Genomic DNA, 17,873 nt, shown 5'->3' with positions numbered 1-17,873 from the left:
TATATTTTGCACTTCATTCGTGATTGTTTAATCCTTCCGTTTTTATGTCATGGGACTCAACCCAATCACCTGAAATCGTACGATTCCATTTTTCTCGTACTCTTTTTATCGCGCCGCGGACAATAATTCTTCGGGCCATTTTTAAACATGGTACAACGCATATGCCTGAAAGTTAGTATGAACATCAACCCTAATCCCAAGATGTGCTTGCAAGGTTGACAACATGATGGCTTCACCAGGTGTAAAATTGCAAGCATCTAAAATGTGCGTGGTAATTTTACTATTTATAAATCCGGAGAAATTCAAGCGATATAGAGTTAATTTACGTCTTCATTTTTTGTCTTGTACGTAAAATCGCCGAATCTTACCAGCGGCCGAAACCTGAAGTGCCTTATTATTTGAGATCGGTTGAGATGTAAACCAGGTAGGCCTATGAACTTAAAAAATTCAAAACGTGGACCAGTGACGTCATGAAATAATGAGCGCCCTCGAGCTGCAAGTTGACGAATTTCAAAAATGCATTTTCAGTTAATGCCTGTGCCGAAGTTAGCTGTAACTGAAGGTTGGAAGATACCATAAAAACTTTATACGCACAACGGATGTGCGAAGTTTGAAACGGGTGACGTCGCTGGAATGGAAGTTACAATGAAAAAACTTTTTTTCATATAAAAGCTTTGAAATCAATTGTAGAGGATATCACCTTGAATTGCCTATCAAATTATAAAAGAAATATGAGTTTCCAGTATTCTTGAAGTTTTGGTTACAAGACGTCCTTTGCGATACGATTTTTGAGTGCGCACGTTCACTGCTCTGTACACTTTTGTGCTCATAATAAAGATAGCAGGCCAGTACATACACGCAAAAGTGCCTCGCGGACCCAATTTGTCAGATTTTTATTAAAGCATTTCGTGGTACGTGGACTGGATGGTTTGTAAACGAGAAGGATGGAAGCAGGTCTGTCAGTTTGTATTTCTAAAAGTATTGGGCAAAACAAGGCCCTCCAAATCGCTCTGTTTTGCAGTGAGTTTAGGTATTTATTTTAAAACTGACGATGGGCTATCATGATTGTTCTGAGGGGTGATCATCTCGGAGAGAAATATCTTCAAAAATCATCGGTTAAGCCGCTAGAACAAAGTCATGTGATTATGCATTACGCAATATCCCATATTACACGTATTTCCCGAACACAAATGGCAACTTCCAAGTAGAACTGGTTGGAAGCGATTTCTAAAGTACCGCCTGCAAATACTTGTAGTTGACAGCAAGAGTTTAATATAAGTGAAGAAATTTGAACGTGTTGCTTTCGTCTCCTTCATTTGTCCAAGGTTTAGAACTTCACTTCTGGGTCCAGTCCACGGTCACCATTCCAAATTTCAATCAGATGCTTTCATTCACCTCAGCTAATGTCAGGAGTGGTCACTTTGTTTCTAGAGTACTTGGTATTTGTCTTTGAGACATTCCATTAAAAAAATGAAAGGGTAATATCAGTGACTTGCTACCCCAAAGTCAATAACTTATTAGCAGGCATTTTAATAACCATGTGCTTCAAATCCTTTAGTGCCGAGAACCTAAGAAGATATCGACATAAGGTTGACAAATAAAATAATCTTACTAAATGAAATCCGACTTGGAAAGGTAAAGTTTATCAAGATATAAATCTTCCTTCTTTAGCAAAATAAAGACCTATTGTCAAAAATATAACATCGTCCCATACTAATAGGTAAGAGGAAATAACATAATCTGTTTGAATACCATTTCAAAGTATATTTATATTCTTACAATGATTTAAAGGATTTTTGTAACATTTCATACATTTAGAACTCTTAATTCTTACAGAATACTATAACAGTGTGGTTAACCGGGTAATATTAACCCCAGAAAACAAAAAATGACGGAGGCATGCAGACATTTTGTTTTTGTTGTTATTTTTTGTTCACAATGATTGATCGCCAAGTCAAGTAAATTCTCTTCTTAACGACAGCGTGTACTGGAATGTATGAAGGATATAATTTCATCCTATCGTTGATGACTGTGTGTTATTTAACAGCACTTTTACTGCCATTTGGAGCTGAGGAAGGAGACTCATATCTTCATCCCAATGATGATGAAAGTTCTGGAAGCATCCAAATATCTTTCAACTTTCCCTTCTTTGACCACAATCATGGTTCTCTTTTCGTAAGTAGGCCTGTAGAATTTTTTTCCTGATGTCATCTAATTATTATATGACCCCAACAGTCTTCATAAGTATTTGTCACAAACGCCTATAATGACTGGGGTTTCTGCTTTCAATTCTTCCTTTCATTATATAAACAATTTTGCAGTTTGTCTATCAAAAAATAACCAAGTAAGCAAAAACAGTGATGAAACAAAGGTTTTGATTAAACTGCGGCACTTTCCTTGTTTTCTTGAGCTTCTTGTTAATTTTTTTGTTACTCCCCTATTATGCCTTTTAACCTGAATATGAATTTCTTGTTATTCTTTCGAAAAACAAATCAAATTTTATTAATCTACAAATTGTTTTGGAATTAAACAATGTGTAATTTTAAATTGCAGTCTACTTGGGGCTAAAACTACTTTAAAGCTGATCGAGGGCTGATTTGTTAACGAGAGAAATTAAAGTAAATATCCGTCCAACAAAGTAATTCTTAGTATTACTAGGTACACTTGCTTTATCTTAACATATGTGTTGTAAGGTTGGATTTTACTGTTTGATTCACAGGTGAACACGAATGGTGTTTTATCTTTCCTTGTGGAAGTCTCGCAGTTTACCCCGTCACCATTCCCACTGGACGGTGACAGGCGATTGGTGGCAGTGTTCTGGGGTGACGTTGACATCAGGCACGGTGGTAATGTCTCTTATCGTGAACTTCACCGTGCTGCCAGCAGTGAAGGATTATTTGTCCGGGCAGATAGCATCATCAGGCAGGCTTTTATTGGCCATTCCAGATTTTTGGCATCTTGGATGTTCATAGCAACGTGGAACGAAGTACCTTTCTATGGAGCTTTTGGCGAGGCTCTTCAAATAGTAAGACTGGTGCTTAATATTTTATTGTTGCTGTTGCCGGCGATGTCGCTATGTTGCTGTTACTCATGTTGGAGCTGTTAATGTTGTTGCTGATGTAAGTGCAAGTGTATATGTAGAAAGTTGTGGCAGTGGCTCTTAAACCCCTTTTTTATTTGTTTCCTAATAGCGGAACACATTTCAGGCTTTGCTGGTCACCAATGGAAAACACGCCTTTGCCATTTATAACTATGAGGAAATTCGTTGGACTACCGGCACAGCAAGTGGTGGAAACAGTTCAAATGGACTGGGCGGCACCCAAGCTCAGGTAGAATTTGTCATTGTTATAAAACTGGAGTTTTTTAAGGTGTAGGCTTAATTGTAATCATATCACATGGCTAATATCAAACCACATTTGAACAAACCTATACAAGATGGAAAATACACTTTTAGTCAATATCTTGTCGAAAAATTAGTCAACCAGAAGGAAATAATAAGTAATAAATGTAATAAGTCGTAAATGCAGAAAGGATCGTTTAGATTTCCTGAAAATTAAAATCACGGAAATGGATTACTCTATTAAACGTGAAATGACATACAGCATATGCAAGTAACTTTAAAATGAAAAGTACTTTTGACATGACAAAGCCAGATAAAACCTTTCAAAGCATTATAGAAATGATTAGGAAAAACTACTTCAACACTTGTTTACTCTTGGGTGCGAAAGCGAAAACTAAATTCGCATTCTTGCGGCAAATTCGTGAAAGTTAGACGCTCCTCAACTCAAGCGAATTACGCTGCAAAAGTGGGCGTAAATCACGAGGGGAGGGGGTATTCCTTTCTTGACGGGAAGACGGGCAATTGAAGCATTCCTCACATTTTCTCGGTGAGAAAAAAATTGGGGGGGTTGTGAAGAATTTTTTGGTACTTTCCTATAACAAAAAATCTATTCAATAGCACTCAAAATTGGAGAATAATTTTTAAATGCTATTAATAGTTCTGCAGGAGTGTAATACATATTACAGACGTATATCTGTATCATGGATATCACCCTTAGTGTCATATAGTGCCAGCATCCCCCTTCAACATCTTCGTGGGCGGGCAATTCATCCCCCCATCCCGGAAGTTCTGGGCACAAATTTAATTACGCCATTGTCGTACATGTATAACCTCCCCTCACTGTTTGACTATTTATAATCAGTGATGGCGCCAAGCTCATCTTTATCAGGCTGGTTACAAACAACTAACTACACTACTCCAGCTGCAGTAAGCCCTGCGTTCGAAAAACACTAGGCTACAGGTCGACTGCCTGTCGGTTCACGTCCATAGGAGTTTGTGATACCTCACACGTGTTTATGCGCGTAAACACTTCTTCCTTCAGTTCAGATGAATTTGACAAACGATATGCCCTCACTCCCAGATGTTCATTTTCTTGTTACTTTGTTTAAGTCAGATGCTTTGGGGGAGTGGGGTCGGAGAATCCCCTCCCAATTGAATCTTTCTGTTTGATCTTCCGGAGAACAAAAAATCAGTACTGCCCGACCGTGCGTATATTCTAATGTACAGTGAATTAATAAGCTCAGACAAAATCCCTATACAGGTTGGGTTCAATGCTGGTGACGGTTTTAACTTCTTCGTTGTTCCTGAATCGAGAACCGACGCCATTGTCGACATCGACGAGGACTCAAATGTCGGCACCAGAGGGCGTTTTGTCTTTCGCATTGACAACAGTGACATCGTGGATTCTGGCTGTAATACTGATGGTACCGGTATGCATAAACGCTGATTCTATCCTTGGCTTTGCTTGCAGTAGACAACCCATGATAACTATCACCATGTTACAATAGCACATGTTGTATTGCTACTTAAGTTCAATGCACGGATTGACCTTCAACAGTAAAACCGCTTTCCAAGTAATGAGCCTCACTTAAGGAATGACGAGTTGAACCACAAGGGTCCTGCCCACTAATTTAAGCCCCATTGAAAACAGTGTAAAATCAGCAACGTTCAGGGCCCAATAGCATGCACGCCAACATCCCTGAGATTTCTGAAACACAAATGAAATTCCTGTCTGGTCACTTATCTTTCAATTTCTTTTCAATTTTTTGTGGGTTAACCAATTACATTTTTAATTATTCCCACATAACAAAATCACCCCCAAAAAAGTGATTTTTCCAAAGTCTGATTGCAGCCATTTTTCAAGTGGCAACCCTCAAATTTCTCGGGCACTTAGGACCATTTTTCAACCGTAGTTTTCAGCCCTTCTGCCCTCATATGAAAGCTCAAAGACCCAGGGAGTTGATCCTGGCAACGATTTACAAAATCTCACCATTTTGGGGGCCAAACAATCTCCTTTTTCAAAAGATACTGTGGGGCCACTTTTAATGCTCAGAAATTCTCACTTGAATTAGTGGTCTGCACCCACAAGGCCCTTGGGGAGGAAAGCAGGGCTGGACCGGATGGGTCATGAGGCAGCCCACCGGCCTTATAAGGAAACGTCAGTGTTCATTAATTTGACTAACCCTACCCTCAAATCCAAATGAACCAGACATATTCATGCACGCTGTATTAATATTCAAAGACTAGTAGCTAATACCTAATAAGGCAAGGAAACTTGTATGATGGATGAAAAATGGAATGTCCAGCAAATGTATAAAATCCCCATGAGCTCTGGCAATTGAGTAGAGAGCCGCACATCGAGCCAGCCGAATAAACCACATCAACTATAGTACAACTTTGTCCCAAGTCATCCTCGTGTCGATCCATATAACCTATAACCTGTCGGGTTATATGACTATAACCAATATGGGTAGTCTGCCGATTAGTCTATTAATGAGTCTTCGAAGGTCTGATTTGTCTGCATATCAATTAGGCTACTGAACCGACTCTGTTCTCGAGTTGGCGGTTGTCCAAAAAAATATATAGATATAAAAGACAGTGTAAACAAAATGTTTGTGCTGCTCCAAAGTCTGTTTATGAGGTAATATCAATAATTTATTCACGATAGGCTTCTTTCTTCTACATTCACAGGATCCCTGACAATATTCCCGGTTTACAGCTCCATGCTTGGAGGTGACATTATCCGAATGTCAGGGCCCTGTCTCAACGAAACTTCCTCCATCATGTGCCGCTTCGCTGGTGTAAACGTTACCGGACAGGTGGTGTCCAACACTACAGCAATATGCGTCAGCCCACCAGTGTTCCAAATCGGTCGCGTATCACTGAAGATGTCAACAAATAATGGAGAGTCGTTTGATTTCAGCGGCGTGTTCACATATCGTGAGTTATTTGGTTAAAATCTTAAATCTACGATGGACTCAGTGCCACCGTGAACGAAGATTCTGTCTCTGGGCCGGACAAATTTGCCTGGATTATCTGGGCTGTTGTTTCTCCCACAGGAAATGACTTCCCCTACGCGCGACTCGATCGCTAGAACCACTTTACTTAACTTTCCTCATACAGTCCTCCGCTCATTCCACACGTTTTGCTAGATAATACAAAATGTAACAAAACAAGGTGAAATTAATGTGGCTAACATGAAGAACAAATAAAATAGATTGGTAGGGAAGTTTCTGTGTCCAATAGGAAACTGCCATGCAAGTTTGAAGTTGTTCGCATTGGTACAACGAAGCGACTTTGAATAGCCCATACTTCGCTTTCAGCGCAATTAAAATCACTTGTTTAGTACGACGGATATATACAAATACTCATGTGCACCTACAATGCACCAAAATAAAAGAATAAAAGAAAATATAAGACAGTCAGTCCTATTTTGAGTTACAAGTATCAAATTTCGATAAACATTCGAAAAACTAATGAAGATTAGACCATAATGTCAATCGATTAAGACTAATGGGAAAGATTCCCGAGGGCAAAATCCCTTGGTTGGTTAACATGTTTGCCAAGGAAATTCTGTCCCACAGACCGTTGAGGGACAGCTTTCCATGTGACATCGGACTTCCCGATTATTTTACTAACCCTCAAATTGTGGCCTCCCAGAAAAGTAAAGGGCATATATTTCTAATTAAAGAGTTTGCCAATTACTCAGGTCGAGTCACTCGATTACAATGACTCGACTCGAGTATTAACTCAGTTTCTTCTGTAATTTAATGAGGAATGAAACAAACCGAACTTATTACTTAAACCTTAACAGTCCTCAGTCCGCCGACGGTTGAAAGACTGTGGACAAGTATTACTTTGTCAGGATAACGTCATAGGTATAAAATCGTAAACACAATTAGCGTTAAGTATAAGCAAGTTCTATCAGATGTAATTCATTAAATATAAATACAGGTGCAGAGTTCATATTTTTGGACCTGAAAGATTTTTTTTCCTTTTTTGGCATTATTTTTGCCTGGGTTGCCAAAGTCGCCCGACATTTGCTTCCGGGATTAATGAAGGTCGACGTTCAGGTATATATTAGATGCATAGAAACCTTAAATGAATACTTTGATCAATACCTTATAAACAATTTAGGATATTAACGTGAAACTTTGTGCAGACATGTCATCAGGTATCAAATTAGAAGTCATTTAAGTTAGAAATTAAAGGAAATGCTTTTAACAACAATTTTGGAATTCATTGAAAAAACATGTTTGTATTTAGAGACCTGGCAGCATTTCTTGTAGCCATGAAAAGTCACTTCACCTCATGTTTTGGACTAGGCCATAGTTTGAAAGTAACAGGATTTTTCTTTACCAACCAAAGACAAAATGGTGAGGACGAGACATCAATACCATTATTGTTTTACATTTGAATTTTTTTGCCATACATAGTTCCACAAAAGGGACGCAATCCCTTGTTAGACACAAATTATTTTGTGAAGTTTGACAATAATGACGTCATAATCCCGCAAGTTATTAAAGGAACAAATTTCAAGATAACCAGTTTGTCTTTATTTTTATTAGATTTATACGTATACCTCATCTTGCACAAATGAAACCAACTAGATTTCCTGATGGCGTGCATAAACATTCTGTTGTGTCATGAAACTGAAATCGATATCGCCAGGCCACCTCGTGTTTGCTGAAACACACCTGTTCCGTCTGGCTTTTAATTCTAATTTTTTTAATGCAAGAAAAAATATGACATCTTAAGTAACATCAGGTCATAAATGAGAATTTCGCTGTTTTTTGTTTCTTTTTGATGATGGGGAATATTTTCGGCCACTTACAGTAAGCCCAGAAGACGTCTCTCCATTGGTTACCAGACAGGAAGCTAACGATTGGTACAAACAGGAAAGTCTGACAGTCACGTGGGACACGGAGTCCCTTCAAGACTATGTCGACTTTGTTCGGGTCTCTGTCTACAGTTACGACGAGAATTTAACAACAGGAGAGGTGAAACTTTACTTGGTAAACTGCAGCAGTCAAATGGTTCCTTACAGTAATGGCGAATTTAGCTTTAGTCGTCCTAACCCCCCAGAAGGAGTCCAGTACGAAGTTGGGGCCATCCGTGTGTCGCAGTACAGCCAACATGAAGACACAGACTTGGAGCTGTAAGTTTAGAAGTGTCGAGCGTGTATTATTTCTTGTCATTTCTGCAGTACATTTAAACTTCGTTCAGTTTAGCCGTTTCGTATGGGTGTGCGGGCTTAAGCTGCATTAAAAATATGGTGCATGCAAAACGGTTGTGCGGAATATTAAGGTATACATGTGGTGTCCTCAAATCTCCCATTTAACAGGTTCCCATGGGGGGGGGACTTCGGCAGGTTGTTACAAATGTAAACACTCCGCACCATAATTCCAAAAAATAAACTATAGGCGCTAACTTTGTCTTTCTCCTAGTGAAAGGCGTTTTGCCCAGTGTGAAACAAAGAAGCAAACATTTAAACCAAACTTCATGTTTACCCATTCGACGTTCATAGCTAGCAGATCTCCAGAGTTTTGATTCAATTTAACACAAGGTTGTGTTGTTGTAGTCTTTACAGTTTAACTATTTCTGTGACGTAACTCCTTTGTGTAGATTATATTTAGGAATCTACAGTTACTGTAATTCAGTAACAACGAGTAGATTACCCTTTAGGTGGATATGTGCGCTTTATAAAAATTTTTCGTTGTTATCATTGAACTTCAACATTTGCATCGTAATTTCAATCCAAAGTTGCTCATTCTCCAAACGAAATAGCAAAATGTCGTAAGTGGGCATTTCGGAATGATTCATATATAAGAACATGTAAGGATCAGTGGATTTCATTTTGAGTGGTTTATAAAGTGGTTTGAAAAGTGCTAACCATACTTTTATGAAGTTGATGTAGCATACCTCAATTTCATAGAGTCCTGTGCGGTTTTAATCCGATAGATTTTGCTGCAATGACACACGTGTAATAATTACTCCAAGGCGCAAAAAGAAGAGAAGAGATATGTATCCAGCACTAAAGGTGTTGACTGCACAAATACTCTCAGTGTTTCACGTTGCCAAAACCCGTGCACAAACGGAACAAAGGTGTTCACTCAGCTCAGGCGAAGGGTTAACAGAGAGAGCGTCATATAGACTCAGGACTCTATATGTTCGTGCAACAATGGGAAATAGTTTTAGTCAGAGAATAGAACTCGGAACAGTAGATTCGTAAATAAGAATGGGCCCGGCTTCGCCTTCACTTCGCCTCGCTCGGCTTCGCTTCGCCCATTCTTTGCACGAATCTACAGTCCTCGTCCATTCTCTATGACTTAATGACCTCAGTGACGTGCATTAAGCACGTTAATGAGAAAAAACAAACATGTTTGCATGCACTTTCCCATGCTTATCGCATTTTTCATTGCACGCCTTTTCTCAAATCAGGATTTACGTTTGGTTGCTACTGTTTAAAACTTACACCAGGGTAACTTGTGTCTATGGTACAGAAATTTGCCCCCTACTGTACAAATGGGCTTTGACGAGTGTAACGTTGTTTTGTTACCGGTATCACAAAAGAGCATGCTATACGCCTATGTTTGTTTTCGGCCATTGCTCACATTGACAGTAAAAGCTTCATTATGGTAGACCTTTTGAAAGACTTTGAAATGAAAGAGAGGTCCAAAAGTTTATTGGGGAATATTTTCTGACGACACACAACCACTTAGCTCTCACTTGGACATGAAGATGTGTTGCTAGTTTCCAAACGTGATGATGGTTTTAGCTTCCTAACTTGTTTTGTCAAAACAATCTATGAAACAACCTGCCACTATTCTTCCAAAACATCTAGCCAGCGCTCCTTTTATCGTTATGGTGCGGTAAGACAGATTGTCTTTTTTTTTTTGTAGGGCACTGCCGGGACTTTGGAGTGACGTACACAACCTCCACTGGCTCTACCCCGTTTCAAACCATTCAGCCTGGTGCCAAGACTGGTTGAATGATGAGGGATCGGATGTTAACTTCCTCCAAGTGACTGAGCCTTGTCCTTGCACGCAGACTCAGGCTCAATTCAATTTCAATATGTTCAGCAACGACCCTTCTTGCAATTCTGTAGAAGGTTGTGAGTCATTCAGGCCAGGAGCCGTTGAATGTGTCAGAGCTGAAAGACCTAGGTTAGCACTCCGACGCTTACTAGTTTTTGCCAAAACGTTAATAAAGCTAATTTCAACAGTGGAAGGTTGTTCTTTCAATAACCGGAGCATTGTTATCCATATCCGTCGCTCACCTTAAAAAGGAGAAAAAGGAAGAACTCAATTGATACAAGGGATTATATTTGATTTGCATATTGAAGTTCTAAGATGATTAATCACTGTTCTTCATTCAAAGCCCAATTGCATGCTTATTAAAAGATTATTTGCTTATTTAAAAAACCTTTTGGGAAACAGTCCTTAACGCTCTTTCAGATAAACCCGAGAAACTGCGTCGTACATATTGGCGACATTATACCGGGAAAAATAGAAATGCGCGATGTAACCAACCTCGAACCTACCGGTTACTTTATTTCCTATTTGCCTTCCAATTGTAATCTCTAGATAGGAAGCTTTCTTTCTTTACCCTGATTCAATGCAGCAATAGCGAAGAAATTCCAAAGCATATTAAGCATGTTCACGTCTGTTATAAATCATTGCATTTACTTTCCTTTTAAACGATCCAATATTCTCCATTTGGTTATACTTATTCAAAACATGTGCTACTGCTATTGGTTGGATGAGATTTTAGCTTTTGGTCTTTTAAAACATCGCGCAAAGAATTGGCTGCAGATATCGCTTGCTAAAACGTGGTCATACACCAGATCATTCCTCAACCTATACGTAGGCCCATCCAAAATAATTATATTTAGATATGCAAATAATCTCATTCCAGGGTAAAAGCAGGTAGCCATTTCCGTGGTGTCGAGTGCTGTGTCAAAAGAAGTTAGCGCGCTGGCGATGGGGTGGCAGTTTAACTGTTTTTTTTTTAGAATGATGCCTCTCCATGAAATCAGTCTTAATTTTTGCTGGCGTGTTTTTTGGTATTTTGACAGCGAATGTCTTGGTTTTGACAGGTTAAACATTCCCACAGGTTTCTACAGCGACTGTCTCGGTTTGGAAATATTGGACATTCCAATGGGTTTCTACAGCGAAAGTATCGGTTTTGAGAGATTGGACATTCCGAAAGGTTTTACAGCGGTTGTATTAGTTTGGAGAGGTTGAACATTCCCATGGGTTTTTATAACGAAATGTCTCGGTTTTAGAGATTGGACATTCCTGTGGGTTTGTACAGCAAATGTCTCGGTTTGGAGAGATTGGACGTTCCCGTGGGTTTCCACAGCGGACATTTCTGTTTGGAAGGGTTGAACATTCCCATAGGTTTATACAGCGAATGTCTCGGTTTGGAGAGATTGGACATTCGCATGTGTTTCTACAGCTAATGTGTCGGTTTGGAGAGATTGGACGTTCCCATAGGTTTCTACATAGAGCGAATGTGTCGGTTTGGAGAGATTGGACATTCGCATGTGTTTCTACAGCTAATGTCTCGGTTCGGAGCTCGAGTGGTCATTTTAAAAAATGTATCTTGTATCTAAAGGCATGTTACAGCCACCTTCATGGTGTAAACACAACATTTTACACTAACATTTCTAAACATTGGATTCGGAGCGCCATTTTTTAAATTCTCGGTAAAATTTCGTCATGAAAACGAGGCTCAAACTAAGCCACTGATTGGTTCCCTGGGATTCCGGGAAAGCATCGGCTAAAATTTAATAGAACAGTAAAGCATCGCTTTACAATACACCCAGGACCTTTTTGCAAAATAAGAATCCCAAGGAAACGATACTCAGTGGCCAAACAAGATCTCTTATATAATTGACCGTCTCATAAAAGGGATTAAAATTGACGTTCGTGGAGACAAGTAGGTCCAAACTGTTTCTACGCTATATTTCTCACCTGTGCCTACCATTGCGCGTGTAAACACGGACTATCTGTGCAGCTTTATGCTGACGATACTCAGCTCTACTTACCTTTCGTCTCAGTGGATGCAGATGCAGCGGTAGCCCGAGTAGAAGCATGTATTGCTGACGGTAAAGACTGGATGGAGCAAACAAACTACAACTCAACAGTGATAAAACCAACACATTCATCTTGAATTCGTCTCGTCGTTGCAACAACACCGTGCAAAGCAATGAAACCTCGGTGTAATCTTTGACAAAAATTTGAACTTCAAGGATCATGTGAGAAACACCACCCGTTTTGCCATGTTTAACCTGAGAAAGATTAATCACATTTGTTCAAAGCTTACTTATAAAACAGCTGAACAGCTCATTTATACCTTTGTGACTTCAAGGCCGGACTACTGCAATTCCCTTTTATCATACGGACTTTCGGCTTCCTCCATCAACCAATTAGGTTTAGTTAGATACTGTTCATCTGTAATCATGTAATCTTTAACTGGGAACTTTGTATTCTCAGACAGTTTTATGGACAGTTTATGTGTTAAGTTTTACTTTTTAGTCTGTTAAATGGTCTGTTGGTCGGTTGTTTGGTGGGTTGCAGTATTTTGGCTGGGTATGTTGTCTTTATTGTGGTGGTTGGTCCGTCTCTTTTTGTCTGTTTTGTATAGGTGTGTTTTTTTGTGTGTGTTTTTTTGTGTTTAACTTTTAATTACTATGTTCATGCATTTTAAACTTTTTGTTGGTTAGATTTAACTGATTGTACTGCGCCTATAAGCAGATTATTTTGGATATATGGTGCTATTATGCTATTATGCTGTTATCATTGTTTTTAATTAATCTTCTTCAGCTAATACAACACATTTCAGCCTGTATCTTGACATGTTAAAAAATTCGATCACATCACCGTGGTTTGAAAACAACTTCAATGGCTCCCTGTTTACCAACGCGTAATGTACAAGATCCTTCTTGTAACCTATTGATTAGCAAAAGGACACTACACCTAGCTCACTACATGGGGGAACCTATCTCACCATATAAACCCGTGTGTCAGTTGCGATCTAGTGATGAACATTTGCTTGTGGTACCATCGGTAGGATTGAGGTAATTTGGTAACAGGAGTTTTTCTATAGCTGCCTCTCGCCTGCGGAATGGTTTGCCAATTATTAATCTAAGGATTTCTTGCAGAATGACAAGCATAACAAGGGGATTTTAATCTTGGATACCTTATCCACAATTAATCACAGGAGACAAGGAAATGCAGCCTTTTTCGTCTCTTTTTACATACACAGCATTTTAGGAGGAGGACAAGAGTGTTGCTATGGAGAAGACGGCAATATTTTAAACGTTGCGCAGACAACAGGCGGTGGTTTTGCCCAGAGGAGGCATCATAGAGGTGTCACGCCTTTTCAGGTAAATACACAATGAGAGTGAGGATTGTAATGGCAAGTTGGCATTTACCACCAGACTCTGGTCGTAAAATAAGTTCATGCAGTGGTGCATTTGGATGACCGAATTCTAAACTTGCCTGGTCGTGGAAATTCGAAACGTTGTTAGCGTGGGGGGCCACACTGCAATGTATGTACATCTTGTCTACAGTATGCAATAGAGCCTCAAGTTGAAAGTAAAAGGTCAAGCAGCGAGCTTCCGGAACCCTCGCGCGGACCTCCTGTGGGGATTTTACGTTAGGCCGTCCTATCACGTTCGATAATTTTTGGAAGAATAATTCCTAACTTTTACCTTTGTATTCCTCAAGTAATATATAGGAAGAGTCACATGGAGATGGGTAAAAACAAATTTTCTTAACGACCTTTCACTTCCGGCGATATTGTGCCTAGGTCTCCATGTTCACACACGTTTGTTTTCACTGCTCGTACGTGAAAACGAGATTGTACAACGTTGCAAAGATTTACCTACTTGCAGTCGATGGGTTCTAGCTTCCGTTGGGTTGGCATCACGCAGTTGTTGTCAGCAAAGGTTAGATAAAAGATTAGAATCTTTCGTAATTGAAGTAGAATGTTGCTTTAAGTTTATTACTTATAAATTATAAGACTGTGTAAAATATTTTGATCTGTTTTTTTATTTCGGCTTTTACCGACAGACTACCATAAAATTTCAAACCGTACATGTTCATCTGCGAACGAGACAGCCTTATTGCACTGTTCTTCGTATACTTTAGATTTTCGGAAGTGATGGGTCAATTTTGGGCAGGATATTTCTCTTTTAGGTCAGGTGATTTTTCAGATTCTTTAAATTGATATACTCCCAAATATTTCCCAAAGCCCCTTTTCTGAATTGGATTTTTAAAGAAGTAACTGAACAAAAAATATTTCAAATTCTAAAATCTTTGCACGTTGTGTTTCCTATCCGAGGGTTCCGGAAGCGCGCCATTAGGGGTCAACTTTCAGGCTCTATTTAAAAGAGCCTCCATCTCACACGAAAACGATGAATTTAACGTTATTCCTCTGTTTGCTCTAAGTTTTCATCACTCTTTTGTAGGCCCAAATATTGGCGGTAAAATTCTTTACATTTCCACATAATAAAAACTGATCCTCATGGACTTGCTCTTTTCATTTAAATACAAGCATCAGGAGAGGCCTCTGTTAAAGGGAAACGTCATTCAAGAGCTCTCTTTCAGTCCTTTTTTTAGATATTGAAATGTACAGTTATTATGAGCAAGTTCGGTTTCTAACAGCGCAGGCTGAAAGAAGAGGTCATTTGGACGCGCGTGCTAAGTCTGCCCTATGCGGATGCGATTTTTTCCGTAGGTGGGTGAGTTAAAATGCACAAGGCCTACTGCTCAACCGAACTCCAATGACCCACCATACCGCCTGAGCACAGTGTGCGTGTGTGCACCGTGACCGCGATCCGATCACGCCAGAAAATGTCATTCATGAAAAGCTGAAAATTCGGTTGTTCATTTCTTGGCCTGTACTATTATACTTAAGTAATGTTTTATTCGGTTGCAGTGCAGTATGAACGGTATAATGATGTGTGTGCATGCACCGTGTTTCTTGGCTTGGCTTTGCCTATGGCTTCGCGAACGAAGATGATCATGAAGGTCCGGTTGTGGTCCAAGTTGACAGCAAGCACGCTCATGAGACCGATGCGGGATCCGCAGGTCTGGCCGCAGTGGCAGCAACTGAAAATCTGGTCGGGGTTTCCGTAATAATTGTGAATATGCTACAATAAAGGACACGTACAAACAGACTTCATCCCGCTCCAAAACCATTCGCATAAACGAAGCGTTTCCTGTTTTATTTAGTTGTGCATCTTACCATTCATTTAAGCTGCTGTCAAGGATCGGGTTAAAAATACATAGACCTATCTGGTGTCCTCTTCAAAACTGGATTATCCAGTATTCCCAATTGTTAAAAATCTTTCTTCTGCGAGTGCCACAATTGGATTTCATTTTCTACACAGGAATTAAACTTGATCTAAACACGAATTAAACCAAACTACAGTACATATACACTATTCAGAAACTGGTGAGGACACCACGTTTCAAGGATGACTGAGTTGAATTGAACAGAGATGGAAATTGACTTTGGACTGGTTTTTAGATAAAAAATGGGAAAAAATACAACTTTATGATACCAAAATTAATAAAGGCTAGTCCACTTCAAGGGTTCTAGGAACAGTACACATTTTGCAACTATCCAAAATGTAACCAACAAAGTTATTGTTCAAGCTTAATTATATTCTATTCTCAGCATATGAAGCATTCACAGAATAAAACTTCAAGTGATCGGATCGCAGTCACGGTGCACACACGTGCACTGTGCACAGGTGGTACGATAGACCTTTTCACTAATAAATTCATAATTATGCACGCATGCGCACAAATGGCCTTGGCGGGAAGAGGTGTGAGCGGACCATTGAAAAGCTACACGAGTGCAACTTTAATGATTGTTTTCTCTTACGTTTCTGGCTTTAAGCTTTTCTTCGAAAAATCCCATAAAATCGTTTTTGCTATTAGTTTCTAATCCAAGTGGGATTTTTAGTGCTCCATAAAAAGACTTTATAATCGTGGCTTTTCATGTGCGCACGGGATTGCTGTTTCTTAGTATGGCCCCTTCCATCATATTAAGTAGTATGAATTACATCGTTACTGTTCTTGGAGCCAACTTGTGCATTTGTAAACACGTACTAATGATCAATATACATGTACTGTACCCATTCCATTCGCTGCTTTCTGTATTTGGGAAATCTGAAGAACCAGATCCCTTTCTCTTTGGAATCTGCACTTCGTCTTGTCTTACAACCCCAAACACAACAACTTGATATTATTTCTTTCAGTATTCTTCCACCTAAACCAGGGAAGATCGGTATGAAATTTTCTGATTCAAAAATCCCTCTAAGAAAACTCGATCCAAAGCATTTCTCCCTTTGAACTCAACTGAATATAGAATTCCTGATATTTTTGTACTTAATTTTCTGATATTGCCCAAATATTCAAGACTGCAGGCCATGTTCCACTCCTTTCTCATTGGATGTCAGACCTATTGCCGAGGGAGCACTGCTGTCTGTTTTCCAACCAGACGATGTGTGATGCATACGTATCTGTTCGACCTTCACAGACCTGCGAGAATTACAGGGCACCTGTAATGGGTAAGCCCAAATGCCATTATTTCCCCATGTGTACTTAATTTATACATTCGTGGAGTTCTTTAATAAAATCTACTGAGAATCTAATGAGAAGCTTGAGGAAAACAGTGATTCCTTGTGTCTGGTCGTCCTCTGTACCAAGAGGAGAGGAACTGGTACCGCGTTTTCCAGAATACGGCCCAGCTAGCAGACTTTGGTTGGAGCCTGCAGATGCTGAGTTGTTGGTTAAATAAAATTTACACTCACATTATAACTGCCAACCTTACATGCTTATTGTTCTTTGCAGGGTTAGGCCTTGCAAGTTACGTTTCACACAGTCTAGATTTCAAATACATGACGTCGGTTTTTCGTTGCCTGATGCCCCGGTCCCACATTTCCAACCCTATGACATTTCTTTACTATTACCGGAAAAATTCCTATTGTCTCACCATTTACAGCTATTAGCACCGGTGATCCCCATTTGACCACACTTGATGGCAAAAAATACACTTTTAATGGGGTTGGTGAATACACCATGTTGGAAGCCTGCAATGGTTCGTTCGTTTTTCAGGCACGGATGACAGTTTTGCAGTCCGGTAGGTTTGTCTTTGCTTACTCTTAAAAAATTGTTTTGAGCTTATAAGTCATGTTAATAAAGGCCTTTGATTTTTCGCATTGTCCCTTAGATCATCCCTGCCAGTGGCGAAAAGAGATGGTTTCCACATACAACTCCTCTACTCTCCTTATGAACTAATTACACATCTGTTTTTCTTTCAATCATACACGTTTTAGAGATCTACACATTTGGGGGGGGGGTTCTTCATGCATCTGCGCACCGTTCCTTTCCTCAGTTAAAAAGAGATCCACAAAACAACATATTTCTGTAAGTGGTTACGATAAGAGTACTCTTTCTTTAAGATATCATACCTTTACCCATATCATACCAATACCTCGGCGGTATTTTGA

The 17,873-nt window shown here is 39.5% G+C and overlaps 1 protein-coding gene across 2 annotated transcripts in view; it reads left to right on the top strand.

The window, feature by feature from the left end:
* Window positions 1-17,873, top strand: part of LOC110986872 (sushi domain-containing protein 2-like) — a 42,321-nt gene that overhangs the window by 391 nt on the left and 24,057 nt on the right. For both annotated transcript variants that reach the window (XM_087131580.1, XM_087131579.1), the window contains exons 2-11: window positions 2,048-2,175; window positions 2,720-3,025; window positions 3,192-3,329; window positions 4,602-4,770; window positions 6,032-6,280; window positions 8,177-8,498; window positions 10,243-10,506; window positions 13,613-13,733; window positions 16,781-16,931; window positions 17,366-17,503. In XM_087131580.1, coding sequence (XP_086987706.1) covers window positions 2,048-2,175; window positions 2,720-3,025; window positions 3,192-3,329; window positions 4,602-4,770; window positions 6,032-6,280; window positions 8,177-8,498; window positions 10,243-10,506; window positions 13,613-13,733; window positions 16,781-16,931; window positions 17,366-17,503 — 1,986 coding nt within the window. The remainder of the gene's footprint in view (window positions 1-2,047; window positions 2,176-2,719; window positions 3,026-3,191; window positions 3,330-4,601; window positions 4,771-6,031; window positions 6,281-8,176; window positions 8,499-10,242; window positions 10,507-13,612; window positions 13,734-16,780; window positions 16,932-17,365; window positions 17,504-17,873) is intronic.

Source organism: Acanthaster planci, unplaced genomic scaffold (assembly GCF_054643075.1).
Source record: "Acanthaster planci isolate LZ-2023a unplaced genomic scaffold, COTS_SCS Contig2, whole genome shotgun sequence".
NCBI lineage: Eukaryota > Metazoa > Echinodermata > Asteroidea > Valvatida > Acanthasteridae > Acanthaster > Acanthaster planci.
Note: the sequence above shows the minus strand (reverse complement) of the source record. Positions and strands in the feature narration are given on the sequence as shown.